This window comes from Mustela erminea, chromosome 4 (assembly GCF_009829155.1).
Source record: "Mustela erminea isolate mMusErm1 chromosome 4, mMusErm1.Pri, whole genome shotgun sequence".
In the NCBI taxonomy this organism is placed as follows: Eukaryota; Metazoa; Chordata; class Mammalia; order Carnivora; family Mustelidae; genus Mustela; species Mustela erminea.
This window is the reverse complement of record NC_045617.1, coordinates 66,185,199-66,200,716: the sequence shown is the minus strand read 5'-3', so window position 1 is coordinate 66,200,716 and position 15,518 is coordinate 66,185,199. Positions and strand designations below refer to the sequence as shown.

At 39.2% G+C, this 15,518-nt stretch overlaps 1 protein-coding gene across 8 annotated transcripts in view; it reads right to left on the bottom strand.

Moving 5' to 3' along the window:
* AHI1 (Abelson helper integration site 1) overlaps positions 1-15,518 on the bottom strand; it is a 208,834-nt gene that overhangs the window by 22,780 nt on the left and 170,536 nt on the right. For 7 of the 8 annotated variants that reach the window (XM_032339436.1, XM_032339440.1, XM_032339437.1 and 4 more), the window contains one exon: positions 1,204-1,259. In XM_032339436.1, coding sequence (XP_032195327.1) covers positions 1,204-1,259 — 56 coding nt within the window. Of the gene's footprint in view, positions 1-1,153; positions 1,260-15,518 lie in introns of those variants that run through there. The other variant, XM_032339439.1, reaches the window with a different exon arrangement.

Genomic DNA, 15,518 nt, shown 5'->3' with positions numbered 1-15,518 from the left:
CATCTGGGTGCATGTGTGTGTAAGCACATACTCGCACACATATGAGGGGATAGCAGTGGTTGAATGGGAGGACATGACAGGTATCTAGATTGTTCGAGGCTGTTAAACTCTTGTGATGGTTTGCTAGTGATGTGTGAATATGAAGTTTGGGCTGAAAGTTAGGTACAAAGTGATCTGCAGTGATTAAAATAAATGAGAAATATTCTGGGAAGGTCTTGGATGTAATTTTTTTGAAGTAAAAGGGATTTTCTATTTATTAAGTAACAGAGCAACTACCAAATAAAAATACTAAAACTTCCTAGTGATCTTTCAAATAAATACCTCAAATTAAATTGTTTAAATATATTACACTTTGTAGAAAATACACAATGATAATGTTCTGGGTATTAGCTTTTTTTCTTTAATGCCTCAAAATAGGTATTTCATATATGTATTTTTTAACCACACCATCTACTTGTTTTCAGTTAATGTCATTTAAAAATGTTACTCAAGGGGCCCCTGGGTGGTTCAGTGGGTTAAGTCTCTGCCTTCAGCTCAGGTCATGATCTCAGGGTCCTGGGATCGAGACCCGCATTGGGCTCTCTGTTCAGCGGGGAGCCTGCTTCTCCCTCTTTCTCTGCCTGCCTCTCTGCCTACTTGTGATCTCTCTGTCTTTGTCAAATAAATAAATAAAAATTTTAAAAGGAAAAAAATGTTACTCAAACGGGGGTGCTTGGGTGGTTCAGTTGAGCAACTGACTCTTGATTTTGGCTCAGGTCATGGTGTCAGCGCAGGGTCACGGTTTTGAGCCCCACTGGGCTCTGCACTCAGAGTTTGCTTCTTCCCTCTACTTACATGTGTGCATATACTTTATCTCTCTCTAAAACAAAGAATAAAATCTTTCAAAAAAATAAAATCTTACTCAAAAGTAAAAGACAAAGTAGGTCCACAGATACAAAATTTAGTGTGATATTTTAATTTAATATTATTTCCTGTAACTTATATATACATCCTCAAAGTCCAACCATTAAAATATTCTCCTTCAGCTAGCTTAACTCTTTCAAAAATCAATGACCTGAAATTTAACTTTTGATGTAATGTTGTAAAAAGAGAAATAGAGAAATTGCCCTTAAAAAACAAAAAACAAAAACAAAAACAAAACAACAACCACAACAACAATAACTATTTATCACTGCAAATTATTTAGGAGGAAAAGCTGCTTACTGTGTCACGGACTCTGAGCCCAATCGGAAATCCTGGGACTTGTCCTTGACTGGCCGCTGTGAAGGAAGAACAACAATGGGTGAGGAAAGATTCAGAGAAGACCGCACAGGCAATTGTTACAACTTTCGAAATGGGAGCGCATGCCTGTTCTGAACATGAATGTCTATCAGCATCGTGTATTCATTCACTCCAATGGAAAACCAAGGAACTGGTTCTCCAGATCATCTGAACACTCTTTCTACCTAAAAGTCAGTTTTCCGGTATGTGGCAAGTAAGTCAGGTGTGAGTCAGTCTAAATTAATCGAGAAATACTATGTGGAGATTGCTTAAGTTCTAAATTTATCTTTCATAATTACAGCTTTCCTTTCTCATTGTTTAGGTACACTTAATATTTTCATAGTGATGATAATCATGGAGCCAAATGTAAAAATTTGGGCCTGAAAACTTGGTCTTCTACAAAATCTGTTCAGTACATATTTTGTTAATGGCACCTTCCTGAGGAAAACAAATTATTAATCACTTCCAAGGGTGCCAGATTATACTGAGTGTCTTGTTCCTCTAGAATTTGAGCATTAACTCCAGATGAAAGTATACTGTGGGAGAATGGTGTTTGATAATCACAAGATAGTCTTTTATAAATCAATCCAATGGTGCTATAAACTTGACTACAGATTTTTTTTTAGAGATAATTACATGTCATGGAAAGGAATTCATTTAAAATTCACATAGAAAATATACATTGTTCCTATGTTAAAGTTTTCAGTTATGTACAAATAATATATAATACATAATATAATTAGATACAGATATGTCCTATCTACTTAATTATTTAAAATAAAATTTAAATTAAAAAAACAAACAAGAACCAAAATGAAAGAAAAGGAGTACAACCTTTTCTTTCAGGCTTAAGTTCTTTGAGTAACTATTACTTTCCCATTCTTATCTTTCCTGTAGCTTGTTTCACTTTGTAGATTTCCTCCTCCACAATCAGATTTCTGCAAGATTTGGCACTGAATATCTTGAAACAAGTATTACTTACCATAAATATTTTAAAAAGATATTGTTTTCTAGATCATAATTATGTCATACTATTGCTCTCTGTACCGCTTTAAATCAAGCATATCATAAAAACAAGAATAAAAGAAGAAGAAGAAGACTCGGTGGTGAAAGGTGGATGTTGTAGCAAGTGACCCAATTTCACAAAACAACAAAAGAACCATAACATCTTGATTTTTCTCTACTGGTGAAGATGATCTGACTCAGTTCAAATGTATTTGGGAAAACAAGTACAAACACATGAAAAACTCAAATTCAAGGACTAATTCAGGTTGCAGAATTGTCTACCTGTTCTCAACTCAACAGAACATGATGCAAAGAAAAACCATCAACATCTACACTCAGAGAGCATCGTTTATAACCGAATTTCGTTAGTTTTCCCCCAGACTTAAGAAATAAATTCCAGACACAGCAATTGAATTAATTTTATTTTTTACATGGTCTAAGTATTACTTTTATCTCTTTGCCCACAGCAAGACCAACGTCTTACCATAAACATATGTATAATGTGTGAAACTTTGTAGAACTCTGAATTTAAAAAAAAAAACACACAAAAAAACCCCTCAACAATGCAGCTCTAATCAGAACCTGAACCTACTCCAGAGGTTGAGGAAAGAGAAGTCAGACAATTATACATCACTGTTAAGCCAATGTTACTTTTAATCATCAGTGAGCTTGACAAATGAGTAACAACATACTGCCACGTGTAGGTCTTACCAAACCTGCCTTTAATAGTCTGTTCATATGAAATGGATGTTGTCATGTCCTCAGAAAGTTTGTCTTAGTGGGTTTAACAGTGTCCCTGACACCTTTCCTACTGTATTACTGTGTTACAGTAATTGGCACATTCAAGTCCTTTTTCATGATGCAAAGGTGCCTTAACTTGTGTTCAAATCCTATGAATCCTATGTTACTAGGGTATCCACATTACAAAGTTTTAACACTTATTTGTTAAAGGACACTTAATTAATTCGGATCAATTTGCCACTTCTAAGCACTTTTACTCAAACTCATCCCTTGGTCTCAGCAGCAGCACGCCATATGGGTAGTTACTCATGGAGGCAGAAGAAGGGGGAAGAAGGAGGTGTCTCTGTGAGCTGTTTCCTTTCATTCTCTCTTTTAACAAAAAAGCCCCCAAGGCTATAATACAATCATCCCATAAGCACCACCCCCCACCATCAACATGGTCTAGGAGCATGACGCCCTTCTTTCCCTCCTGTCCATGTACACCTCTCATAGTTGTTTTGTGACTTCATTTTTTCTTCACGGAAACCCTTGATTTGAAGAGGAGGGGATGAAGAGAGGAAGATGAGCAAAGCAAAGGAGATAAATGAAAGGACCAGAATCCGGAGGCTCCTGTTTCCCAAACCCTCAGAGCTTCTCAGTGATGCTTTTAAACTTAGATGCCGTGAGACTTAAAACACGAGAGGAATGATTAATGGCGTGATTTTAAGTGCCTCCATTCAGCACATGGAGATTCACCAAGAAGAAAACTACTCATAAATTGCTTTGTAAAAGAGAAAGGGGCCATGCAGACAACTCACACCCATAAATTTCTGTAAACTTGAGGAATGAATGTAAAATTAGGTAAATGTTCAATGTCCGTTGTAGCTAGCATACCAGTAAGCTTTAAATAAGGCAAATTTATGATATAGTATAGCTCTGTATATATGTGCTGTTTATAATACCTTCTGATATCTTCTATCTTGCCCATATTATTAATACCTATAATTTACTTATACCCACTTTTCAGGAATTTTTAAAAAAGAGAGAGAGGAAAACCACCACCACCAGAGCTGGTGGCTAAGTTCCAGTCTTGGTTCTGTCATTAACTTTCTCTGTGGCCTAAGCACAAGCCACTTAACTTCTTTGGGGATCTGTTTTTTACTTGAAAATGAACAGATGGGGTTCAGCATAAAAGCATGAACGACCATAGCACCATTCTTGTATTTTACAGATGAGGAAATGGAGGCCCAGAGTCACCAAGCTTACAGAAGTAGTGGAAAGCTACAATTCTGTTTTTCCAAACTGATTTAACAGCAAAACTATTTTTCAGAACTGTTTTGCTTGAAAGGTTCATATTAAAACCCCTAAGCTGAGAATTACTCTAGGCGAAGCTAGGTTTGGTGGCCAGCCCTACTCCCCAGAGCCCTAAAGAGTAGGGGTCTATGGAAGAGAGTTTATAGACCACTAGATTAGACAAGCTCTTCCAGATTTCCTCTATTGCTAAAATTCTGTTTCCAGGAACACGATTTTACAATTTTATATATTTATGTAAGTTTGCTGTTTTTTGATTTTAGAATTTATTACTGATTATGTGAATTTTATATGATGAATTATAATGCTTTTCCTTAAGGACGAAATAGTCCCCTGCATGAAGATGCAGTTTCTAGAAGTATATTAAAACAAAAAACAAATTCTTCATCTTGGTTCATGACTTGAGAGTTTTGGGATTTTTTTTTTTTTTTTTTTTTTTTTTTACAGAGAGAGAGAGATCACAAGGAGGCAGAGAGGCAGGCAGAGAGGGGGGGAAGCAGGCTCCCCACTGAGCAGAGAGCCTGATGCAGGGCTCGATTCCAGGACCCTGAGATCATGACCTGAGCCGAAGGCAGAGGATTAACTCACTGAGCCACCCAGGCGCCCCCTGACTTGTAGTTTTTGGTATTAAATGTGCCAATTAAAAAACAACAACAGATATTTATGAAACCGCATTCTGTAAGGGAGGCATTGTGTTAGACGTGCTGGGAGTATGAAGCTGAGTAGGCTTTAAGAGTAAAGAGTTTACGATCTAATGGCAAAAGCTGTGGCTACAACCAGCAAGGGAGAAAGGGATAAACATTATGGTAAAGGTAAAAAGAAAATGTGTGGAAATAAACAGCAGCCTCGAATTGTAACTTGAGGTTTTTGAGAAGGATTCACAGCAGAGGGAGCATTTAGAGAGACCTTAAAAGGATGAACTGAAATTCTGATTAACTGGAGAAGCACACAAAACTATAAAGTTCAAGAAAACAGGGTGAGAAGAGGTTTGAGGAATGTGTGCTGGGCAGCCTACTCAGGAGGTTGTTTTAGAAGATGAAGAAAAGTAGGTCGGAATTCAATTCAATCTTCAAGGTGTGGGATCTAGATAAACATTTATGAGATTTGAACTTTATAGACAATGTAGAGCCAACTAAGATTTCTGAGCTAGTAAGTCACATGACTTGATCTCTATTTTAGCAAGGTATCTCCTCTCTGGTAGGCAGGGAACAGGTACATTTTTTGGTGTTGTTGTTAAAAGATTTTTATTTATTTGACAGAGACGCAGCAAGAGAGGGAACATAAGCAGAGGGAGTGGGAGAGGGAGAAGCAGGCTTCCCGCAAAGCGGGCAACCCGATGGGGTCTCAATCCCAGGACCCTGGGTTCATGACTGGAGCTGAAGGCAGACGCTGAAGTACTGAGCCACCCAGGCACCCGAGGGAACAGGTGAATTAAAGGCTGGAGAATGGAAAAGCAAAGACTGCTGGAGGCTGGGACCAGAGGTCACGGCAATGTCCTTCCCGTGCTCCCTCCTCTCAGTTCACTCTTTTTAAAAAACCTGGCATCACGGGGCACCTGGGTGGCTCAGTGGGTTAAGCTTCTGCCTTCGGCTCAGGTCATGATCTCAGGGTTCTGGGATCGAGCCCTGCATCGGGCTCTCTGCTCAGCGGGGAGCCTGCTTCCTCTCTCTGCCTACTTGTGATCTCTGTCTCTCTGTCAAATAAATAGATAAAAATCTTAAAAAAAAAAAAAAACTGGCATCCCTAATATCTCTGCCCCTTGTCCTTTCCATTCTTTATATTCTTCTGTTCCCATGCATTTAACCAGTGTGTTTAGGCTAATGGCTTCCAAATAAATACCATGAAACCAGATCTCAAGTATTCTTGAACACGATTCGGAAATCGCCACTTTTCAGCACATTTTATAAACATGATTTTTTCTGAAACATAATTAGTTTCATCAAAACTACCTAGCCAGTCTGAGTTCTCAGCAAATCTCTCCTGACTTCCTCAGAAGCCGACAAGATGTCTGCCACAGGTTGCTGCAGAGACCCTGCCAAATTTGTGAGTCTCAAACTTCAGTGTTTCTCATACTCTTACACACTGAGATAGTCCAGTCAGAAACCCAGATTTCTCCTTTGCCTTCACATTTAGTCACCATGCCATAGGGTCTCACTGTGTTTGGCTTGGATTATTGCAATAGTTTCTCCTGCTTAGTTCCTGCAATACTGCTTTTTTCCAGAGCTTCTAGGGTGAGCTTTTTTGGTTTGTTTTTTAGAGGGAGCAAGGCAGGAAGGGGCAGAGGGAGAGGGAGAGAAAATCTTAAACAGGATTTATACCCAGCATGTATGGAGACCGAAGTGGAGCTTGATTTCATGACCCCGAGATCATGACTTGAGCCAAAACCAAGAGTCAGATGCTCAATCGACTGAGGCACCCTGGTGCCCCTAGAGTGAGCTTTTGAAATAACCCATTTGATCATGCCATCTTCTTCAGCGGCTCCCTCTGACCTCCAGGATAAAACCCAGCTTCTTAAAATGCCATACAAGGACCTTCTCAATCCTGCCCATTTGTTCAGGTTCAGCAGATTGTTTTTAAACTTTGCATCCCAAGCACAAGCCATGATGAAATTTTTATGGTGCCCCCGTGCACTCTGACTTAGTATAGATTCAGTCTGTCAGGAATGCCCTTCCTTCGGTGAAACTCTCCTGAGAAACCAATTCTTCTGGAAAGCTCTCCTGACCTCACTAAGCTTAGGTCAGGGACCATTTCTATTAGTTCTTGCATTTCATGTGGAAGTCTATCATCCTCCTGTGCTGCAAAACCCCGATGTTGGACTATCTGCCAGCTCTTTCAAGAGAGAACTCCCCCAAGACGAAAGCAGATGATGGGCATATGAGGCCAGAGATTCCAGAAGGATAATCTACACAAAAATTTCTGGGAGGCAGGTAGAAATCGACCTGGGGATTTAGGAGAGGGCCAGAGTTACAGATGTAGGATTTGATACATCTAAAATACTAAACTATTAGCTAAAACTTGGGGGTAGAAAGGATAATCTAGAAAAAAAAATACATTGCAGGAAAATATATAACAACAACAGAAAAGACACAGCAGCATGTTTGCTGGAGAAGGCTTGTATTATGGTGGCAGGCTGAGCCAGAGAAGGAGGAAGGAGCTGTAAGTGCAACGTTACAAAAGGAAGAGAGAAACAGCAGAGAGATGGTGGTGTGAATGACCCAGAACACTGGGGGTACGGAGTATTTCTTCACACGGTCTGTTAACTGCTGGGTTTGGTCCTTCCTCCACTCTGTGCTTCATCCCTTGTTCCTTCCCCCTGTGACTGGCTGGCTTTTCAATTTTTCTGATGAGCATTTCTGGCCACTTTAGGGCTTTTGCACCTGCGGTTGCTAGTGCCTCAAATGTATCCTCCTCATAGAAACTAACCATCTACTTCTCACCACATGGCCTCATAGTCTCCCTTCACTGTCTTCTCATGGCTTCTACGCTTCCCTCTGTGACTCACTAATTACAGTGACTTTCACTCATTAGACAGTAACTTCTATAAGTGGAGGGGCTGTGTGTTTAATTTGCCATTCTACCATACAGACAACATTCCATCACAGTGCCTGGGAAAACGGCAGGCTTTCAGTATGTATGAGAGAAATGAATAAATAATGAAGATGCCAGAGGAGTGGAAGAATGAGGACATTGGCTCTCCCTGATGGGGGAGAGCTAGAAGGATGTGGGAGGGGGAAAAGGACCAAAATTACAAGTGGAGGGGTCCGCTATAGAAAGAAGCGTGCTTCTTTCTGTGAGATCTGAAAGCGGCTGGAGAAGGAAGGTGAAATTAACAGAAATAGAAAGTAGAGATGAAAAGTAGAGGACATTCATGCTGGATAACGTCTCTTCAGGAAGAAGAGACAAAGTCAACTTGAAGTAAGGTTAGGGACCCGAGGAACGTGGACAGTACTGTGACGGTAGGGAGTCAGTCAGGAAGAACAAAAAAGGAGACCAAGAGCCCCAGTGAGACTGGGAATCCATCACAAGAATGACACAGAGACACCCAAGACAATTACGTGACTTTCCTTGGCAGTGATAAAACTCCAGAGGCTAAGTACAAAAAACAGGCAACTAGTTTGCCCCCCCGACCTGGGGACTGGTAAGAGAAGTAGGGTCAGTCATGCGCTCCAAATACTACATGTATCTAGCATCAAACTGGTAAATAATTGCACTTCCCAAGTGACCAGATTCAGGGAGAAGGAAAAATGCTTGCAGATAAGCAGGAAGGCAGGAAACATCAGAATGCCATCCCCATCTATTTCCTGCAGACTACAGAACCATTCTGGTCATCCACTGCCTCTTCTGGGGCAGGACTATTCCCTAGAGATGGGAGTTAAGGAAGGAACCTGGAGAGACTGACGGAGACCTAAAGGTTTTACGAAGTCCATCGCAGCCCTCCCCGCATGGTGGAACATTCTCGGTGCGCAGAACCGGTGCCAGAGGACCCCGGTGTGGGGCAGGGCTGACTTGGAAGTCTTGTAATGACCTCAGTGCAGCTGATTCTCCTTGTCTACGGGATCTCTCTGTCGCTCAACAAACATTCACTAGTGCCATTATAAAGATAATGACTTTATTCTGGATGAAAGGGCACCATTGCAGGACATTAGGTGGAAGATGGACATAATAGCATGTAGGTTTTTAAATGATCCCTTGGGCTGCCATGTTGAGAATAAACTGTAGAGCGTCATAGGTAGAGCAGGAAGAATAGTTAGGAACCTACTGCTATAGTATAGACCAAAAAAGGACAGTGTCTCCGAGTAAGACAAAGACTGTGGAAGTTGGGAGAAGTGGGTTATTCTTTTTTTCCTTTTGAACCAACTCCCTTTGCCTGAACTTCTCCTTTGTCTTTACTATGAAGACTTAATGGGTTTTCTGAAACAGCTATGTACTTTAATAGCTTTAAAACACAACTGAGCCTCATTATTTGTGGATTTCCTGTTTGGAAATTCGCCTCCTCACTGCAGCTCATTTGTAAGCCCAGATCAATGCCAGCGGTGCTTTCTATAGCCCTTGGAACACAAGGACACAGGCTGAGTGCTGGAAATCTGAGCTGCCCAATGCACAGTCCCAGCCGAGGTTGGAACCCTAGAAACTTCTAATGCTTTAGCATGTTTCAAATACTCTAATTCAGCTTCCATACTGTAAATAAGTATCCCTATGTTTGTCTTTTGTCACATTTTTGAGTTTTGTTGGTGATTCTGTGGTTTAAAAGATACCTAAACAATGGGCTGAAGTGTTGTCTAGTGTGACTACATGCAGGGAGACTGATATGCCTTAGATAAAATACATGTCTCAATTTGAGCTTTGTTCAGGCACGAATTCTAGTACTGCTGGATAGTTCACCTTTAACAAATCAACAATGTATGTTAAAATGCCTTTACATTTTATAACGGCTGATGAAAATGTTATAACCAGAGGTTCACAGGAACATAATCCTGTATATTTGCTAGTAGCACTGATTCAGTGTTCATGATGACTTCAGAGAACATAACTACCGTGAACAGTGAGAATCCACCCCATGCTTTTCCACATGGCTTCTGCGTATCCACCAAATTACTCTTTTACAGTTCTTCATTGCTACCTTATTCCTGATATACCTATGAAGTTCTGGGGACCTCTGTCTCACCCAAATCATAATAATTTACTGAGACTATTCTACATGTAGAGTGCTAAGGTGGGGGGCTTTGGAAGGAATAGGGCTACTGGGAAATTGATTCCCACTGGTTTCACACAGCTGTGCGCAATGTTTTGGAAGCTGCTGTAGAGTCAGGTCAACTCGGAATTTATATTCTGAGATTACGGGATCTGAGATAGGCATGTTATTCCTCCAATGAGACTGGAAGGGCACTCTCTAGCAAATTCTGTAACTCTTGCATCCACCAAGGAGGCTTTCAGAAATATGTTTAGGAGAGGATGTGGCACCAGGATTTTTACACAAGTGCCCAAGGTGAATCTGAGGCCTAGCACTTTGAGAACTATTAATCTGGCTTATATGGAATTGGCAATTTGTTGAGGTAGGAGAGCTAAGGACTAATCTTTGATGTGGGTATCTGAGGCTGACTTAGTGAGTACAGCTTAGTAATCAATAAGCATGGGTGGTTGTCATATCTCCTCCCTTTCTTGCTTTCTTCCCTTCTTGTTTGAATCTTGATTCTTACTAAACCTACCCATCAAGGATTTCAATTTCCGTAGAAGTTTCTAGGGTTCCTATTAGAAGTTTCTAGGGTTCCAGATAAACAACACTAAACAGACATTGTGAGGCTGTGTCTCATAATTTAGTGAGGGCAAATGTATGTACAAATACCTTGGCACTGAGGTAGCAGCTGATAAATGTAATAAGAGAAAAACAATATGCCATGAGATTATGGGGGAAAAGCATTCCTCTAAGTGGAGGTTCTGGGCAGTCTGCAGTCTAAATGAATGATTCCTTACTCCTCATTTCAATATGCATACATACATACATATATCCATACAAAACAAAATTGTTCAGTGATGTTGTTTTTAACTTTTTTTTTTTAAATAAGATTTTTTTATTTATTTGACAGAGAGAGACCACAAGTAGGCAGAGATGCAGGCAGAGAGAGAGGAGGAGGAAGCAGGCTCCCTGCCAAGCAGAGAGCCCGATTTGGGACTCAATCCCCACATCTCTGAGATCATGACCTGAGCTGAAGGCAGAGGCTTAACCCACTGAGCCACCCAGGTGCCCTAACTTGTTGTTTTCAACTTTGCTCTTCATATCTTTTTAATAGGTTTATATCTACACGTGTACCCGAGAACAAACCACACTCTTGTTTTAACAATATTTACAATGTAAACTTTATTAGCTCTAATAGACTGAATAACCATATACGGTGTTCGTGATAATTAAGAAAGTTGTGATAAAAAATGTGACCCACACTGTAAGATTGCTCATATGGGAAAATTCAATTTGAAATGTAGTTTAGACTTATACCTGTCAGTGAGTTTAAGGACAGGGCAATATTTGGTCTCATGATCTTGGCCTAGGCATGTTTTTCTACAGTTATCTTGGGAATGCTACTACTTTCTTTCTAGTCAGTGACTCTGCAAGCTGGTATTACATGGGCAGAGAAGATTTTCTTACACAGCAGATGTCAACCTCTGGATGTTCCAGCATTCTATATTTTCTTTGTGTAAGAAAATACACAAAGAAAATATACACAAAGAAAATTGTGTATAAGACCCAGCAGTATTTAACAGCTAATTCAACATACCCATAGTGATGGGGAAGCATAAATAGGGGTAAAAGGAAAGAAAAGTCTCATTAAGCACAAAAAATTTTGCAGAAGAGTGATAAAAGCAAATCTGTTTCAATGTGCTGTATTGTATGCTGGGCTTGTGTGGATAAAAGAGACTTTTAAATTAAAAAAAAAGTTCTTCCTTTGTATGTCAACTTAAGGCGAACCATGTTAAAATCAGAGAGCATTACGGCATTACTGGGACTGCCAAGCAGTGACAAGAACATTAGCATCCAGAGAATTTCTAAGGCAAAGGAAATAAATGGCAGTCAAGAGCTATCTACATGTAAGTGGGAGGCATTTTATATATATTCTTCATGTTGACTCTGCTGGATACATTTTCATGTGAAGCTATTATTTTTAAGAAGGATAGTCTAACCCCAGCACCAATACTCATATATTTGTCAGAAATGGAAAAATGAGGCCAAAATCTCAACAAGAGGACCTTGAATTAAAAATTTAATTTAAGGAAACAAAAACATATGTACATATGTATTATATTTTTTTAAAAAATTAAAATAGAGCAGTAGTTCTCAACTGGAAGGGATGATTTTTTCCCCCAAGGGGAATCTGGCAATGTCTAGAAGATATTTTTGATTGTCATAACTAGAAAAAGCTGCCACAACTTGTGTCACCTAGTGGATTAGTGAACACTGCTAAACATCCTACAAGACACAACATACTTCCTCAAGCAAAGAATTATCTAGCCCAGAATGCCAGGGCGCCAAGGCTGAGAAACCTTGGAGTACATGACGAGACAAGAGGACAGGAGAATTAGGGTATTAGAGACCTTTAGAAGAAGGGACATGTTGCTCGTCGAGTCAGAAGATAGGGTGACTGATAATAATCAATTCCGCCACTATCTAAAGGACAATTTACAATTAGGAATTAATGATGGCAAGTTCTCCCAACAATATCTTATACATTTTAGATCTGTGATAGATTACTAGAGGGATGTTGCTGACATTTAGGTTAACCTTTGAAAATATCATCATGAAGAACAAACACTGTATTATTCCATCAAACTACCCTTAAAGTTATAGTAAGATAGAGTGATGGGCCAAGTGGAATATTGGTTTGACCTAGTATAATATCGCTTATCTTATACCTTTTATGTATACTCAGATATAGTAGAGGCAAGGCTGCAGGGAGATTCTCTCGTAGCCCCTTTACCTGGCATTGGCAATTATCTAGGTCCTGGGCCTCAGGCTAGATAAACTGAGTAGACAAGTTGGCAGTGTGGTCTCATCCTGCTGAAGGTCAGACGGTCCTGGAGACATGGAGGGAAACTGACCCAATAGCAAGCAACACAGCTGCTGAGGGGAAGAGACGGAGCCAGGGCGGAGGTACATGTGTCAAATATACTATGGTTTCCTTTCAGGGTAAGAGATTCTGGAGGCTTTTCAAGTTTCCTGGTATAGAACATCTAGGGACATTACTGTTGGGGGCAGAGTCCCTGGGTGTGAGGTGACTCAGGCTTGCTTTGCTGTCCCATCACCAGGGTCCACTCACTTTCTCTGCAGACACGTTCTCTCTCTAGACTAACAGAAAATGTTCAAATGTAAATAATGGCTTTTGAAATTAATATCTTTTTCTCAAAATACAAGTTATTAAAACAAATTATAAATAAAAATATATATCAATATTGTCTGCATTGAGATTCTTCATGGGACATAAATTAGAACTTTGGTTTCATATTCACTAGAAGTTATGATTTTGGTTTAGTTCTTTGCAGATGAAGGAAGAAAACTTCAAACATTCCTGAAATTTTGAAACAAATGCAAACATAAGTTAACCTTTATCTACCCAATATAACAAATTAGAGATAAATCACCTGTAGTTTCTTTGATAAACAGAATTATTAAAGTTAAAAAAAAGACACAAATTGTTATTCTTTTTTTGGTACAAAAAGTTGGTTTTATTAAAGCACAAGGACAGGACCTGTGGGCAGAAAAATGTGGTGCTATAGTAGTATTATTCTTTAGCAATAGAAAAAAGAGGCAATAAAGTTATGATTGTATTTTAAATGATCTAGTATACATTAACTAACTTTTGGATATTTTGGAAAATGTGCTTCAAGATGCCAAAAATAGCCATAATCTATTATAAACAGGTTGTTGGATTTAACAAAATAAAATCATATTGTTTCATGGTTAAAAATAATTCAGATGCACTCCTGGTAGAAGGACCAGTAAATGGAAATTTTTTTTCTGTATGAAATGATTTGTGAAAATGATGACATAGAGGACAATGAATCCAGGCCTAATGAATTGTGACTCCTTTGGGCATGAAGAAGGTAAATGAAAATCAGATATTCTGTACAGGAAGACAGACACAAGCACCTTGAAGGCAACTTATTTGCCGCCTACTGTTTTTCTGAGAGGTTGAGAGAATTACCAACATAAAATTCTGTGTGCGTTGAATGGCTTGGCTGGAAGAGGAATTACCATGGAGTTAACTGATGCCTCTGGGTTTTCTGTTTTGGTTTGGACTAGACAAGAAAAAGCTGTTCCTGCATAAAACTGGAGTCTGCACTTTGGTTTAGGGGTCGGCTTTTTTGAATAAGCCCTGCCTACTCTGAATCTAGATGCTAAGTAAAATACTGAAAACAATTAAAATTAATACTCTCCTCATGGGAGGAGCTGAGTTATAATGGATATTTTTAGAGTCATCTCGAAATAAGCAAAACTATTAAATATTATTCTTTTAATGACTTTTTAGAGAAAAGCAAACAAAGACATGACAGTAATGTCTCTACGCTCAGAAATAATCTAACATTCCTATGAATAATTACTACTCTGTGTCTGGCATTTACACAAAAACATACCTAGTTGTATCAGTGTTGAAACCCTTGTAGAGTAGAAGGTACTTTTCTGCTTCGGGTTTCATTTTTAGAAAAAAAAATATTTTTTTCAGAAATCCAAAAATACTGGGCGTTTTAGGAATTAAAAAGGAAAACGAGTCATTTTCTCATTAGCCCGTGCTAATAAGATATCCAGGATATATTGGTGGAAGAAAAAATTAGAATATTAAGTATGATCTTGGTTTCATGGAAAAAAAGAACATACATGAATAAAGACATGTATGTTCATATGCAGACAACATTTTTAACAGGACACGGAAGAAACTATTAGAATGAACACAAATATTAGCCAGACAGAGGGGTTTTATTTTTTATTTACACTATTGTTTATTGGTTAAAATTTTAAAACTATGAGCATATATTGCTTTTATAGTAAAACAACTTAAAATCATTAAAAATTTTTTAAAACAGGAATTTTAACAACCTTCTTACCCAAATAAATGGATGACATAGATTCATGCAGGCTGGCAAAAATAAAGAGCCTAAGAAAATCAAGATCCAAAATACAAACACAAATAAACCAAGGCTATCAGCACTACTTTTTTTTTTTTTTTTCAAATCTCGGTTTTTTTCCTCTCCCTGATAGCACCAATATTCTTCCTTCTATTAGATGCAAATTTACAGCACCTCATGCTACAAATGTTCTGGAGTGAGCTTGAGGGAAGCATTCTCCTCTCACTCCCCTGCACCACAGGTCATCGCTGATGTGTCTGGGGACCTTCTGGCCTATCATGGAGAGTCGCCACCTCCAGCCCTGTGCCCGCCACCCACCCTGGGAGAGCCCGATGATGCCATCACCCACTGACACTGCAGTGAACTCGATGAAAAGCTGGAAGGTACCTGGCATGAGCAGCAACAGGGCAGCTGTGTTCCACTTGGAAGGACTTACAGGATTCAGCAGCTGCCAAGCTTTTAAAAAGGTATACTTTTACTTCTTATTCTATAGTTTGAATAGAGAAAATTTAAAGAAGAAAGAAAACTATTGAGGTTTCCTTTTTTCCTTAAAAAGTACAGAGAGTACAATTCTAAAAACTTGCACATGGAGATGAACACCGTGAAGCAGA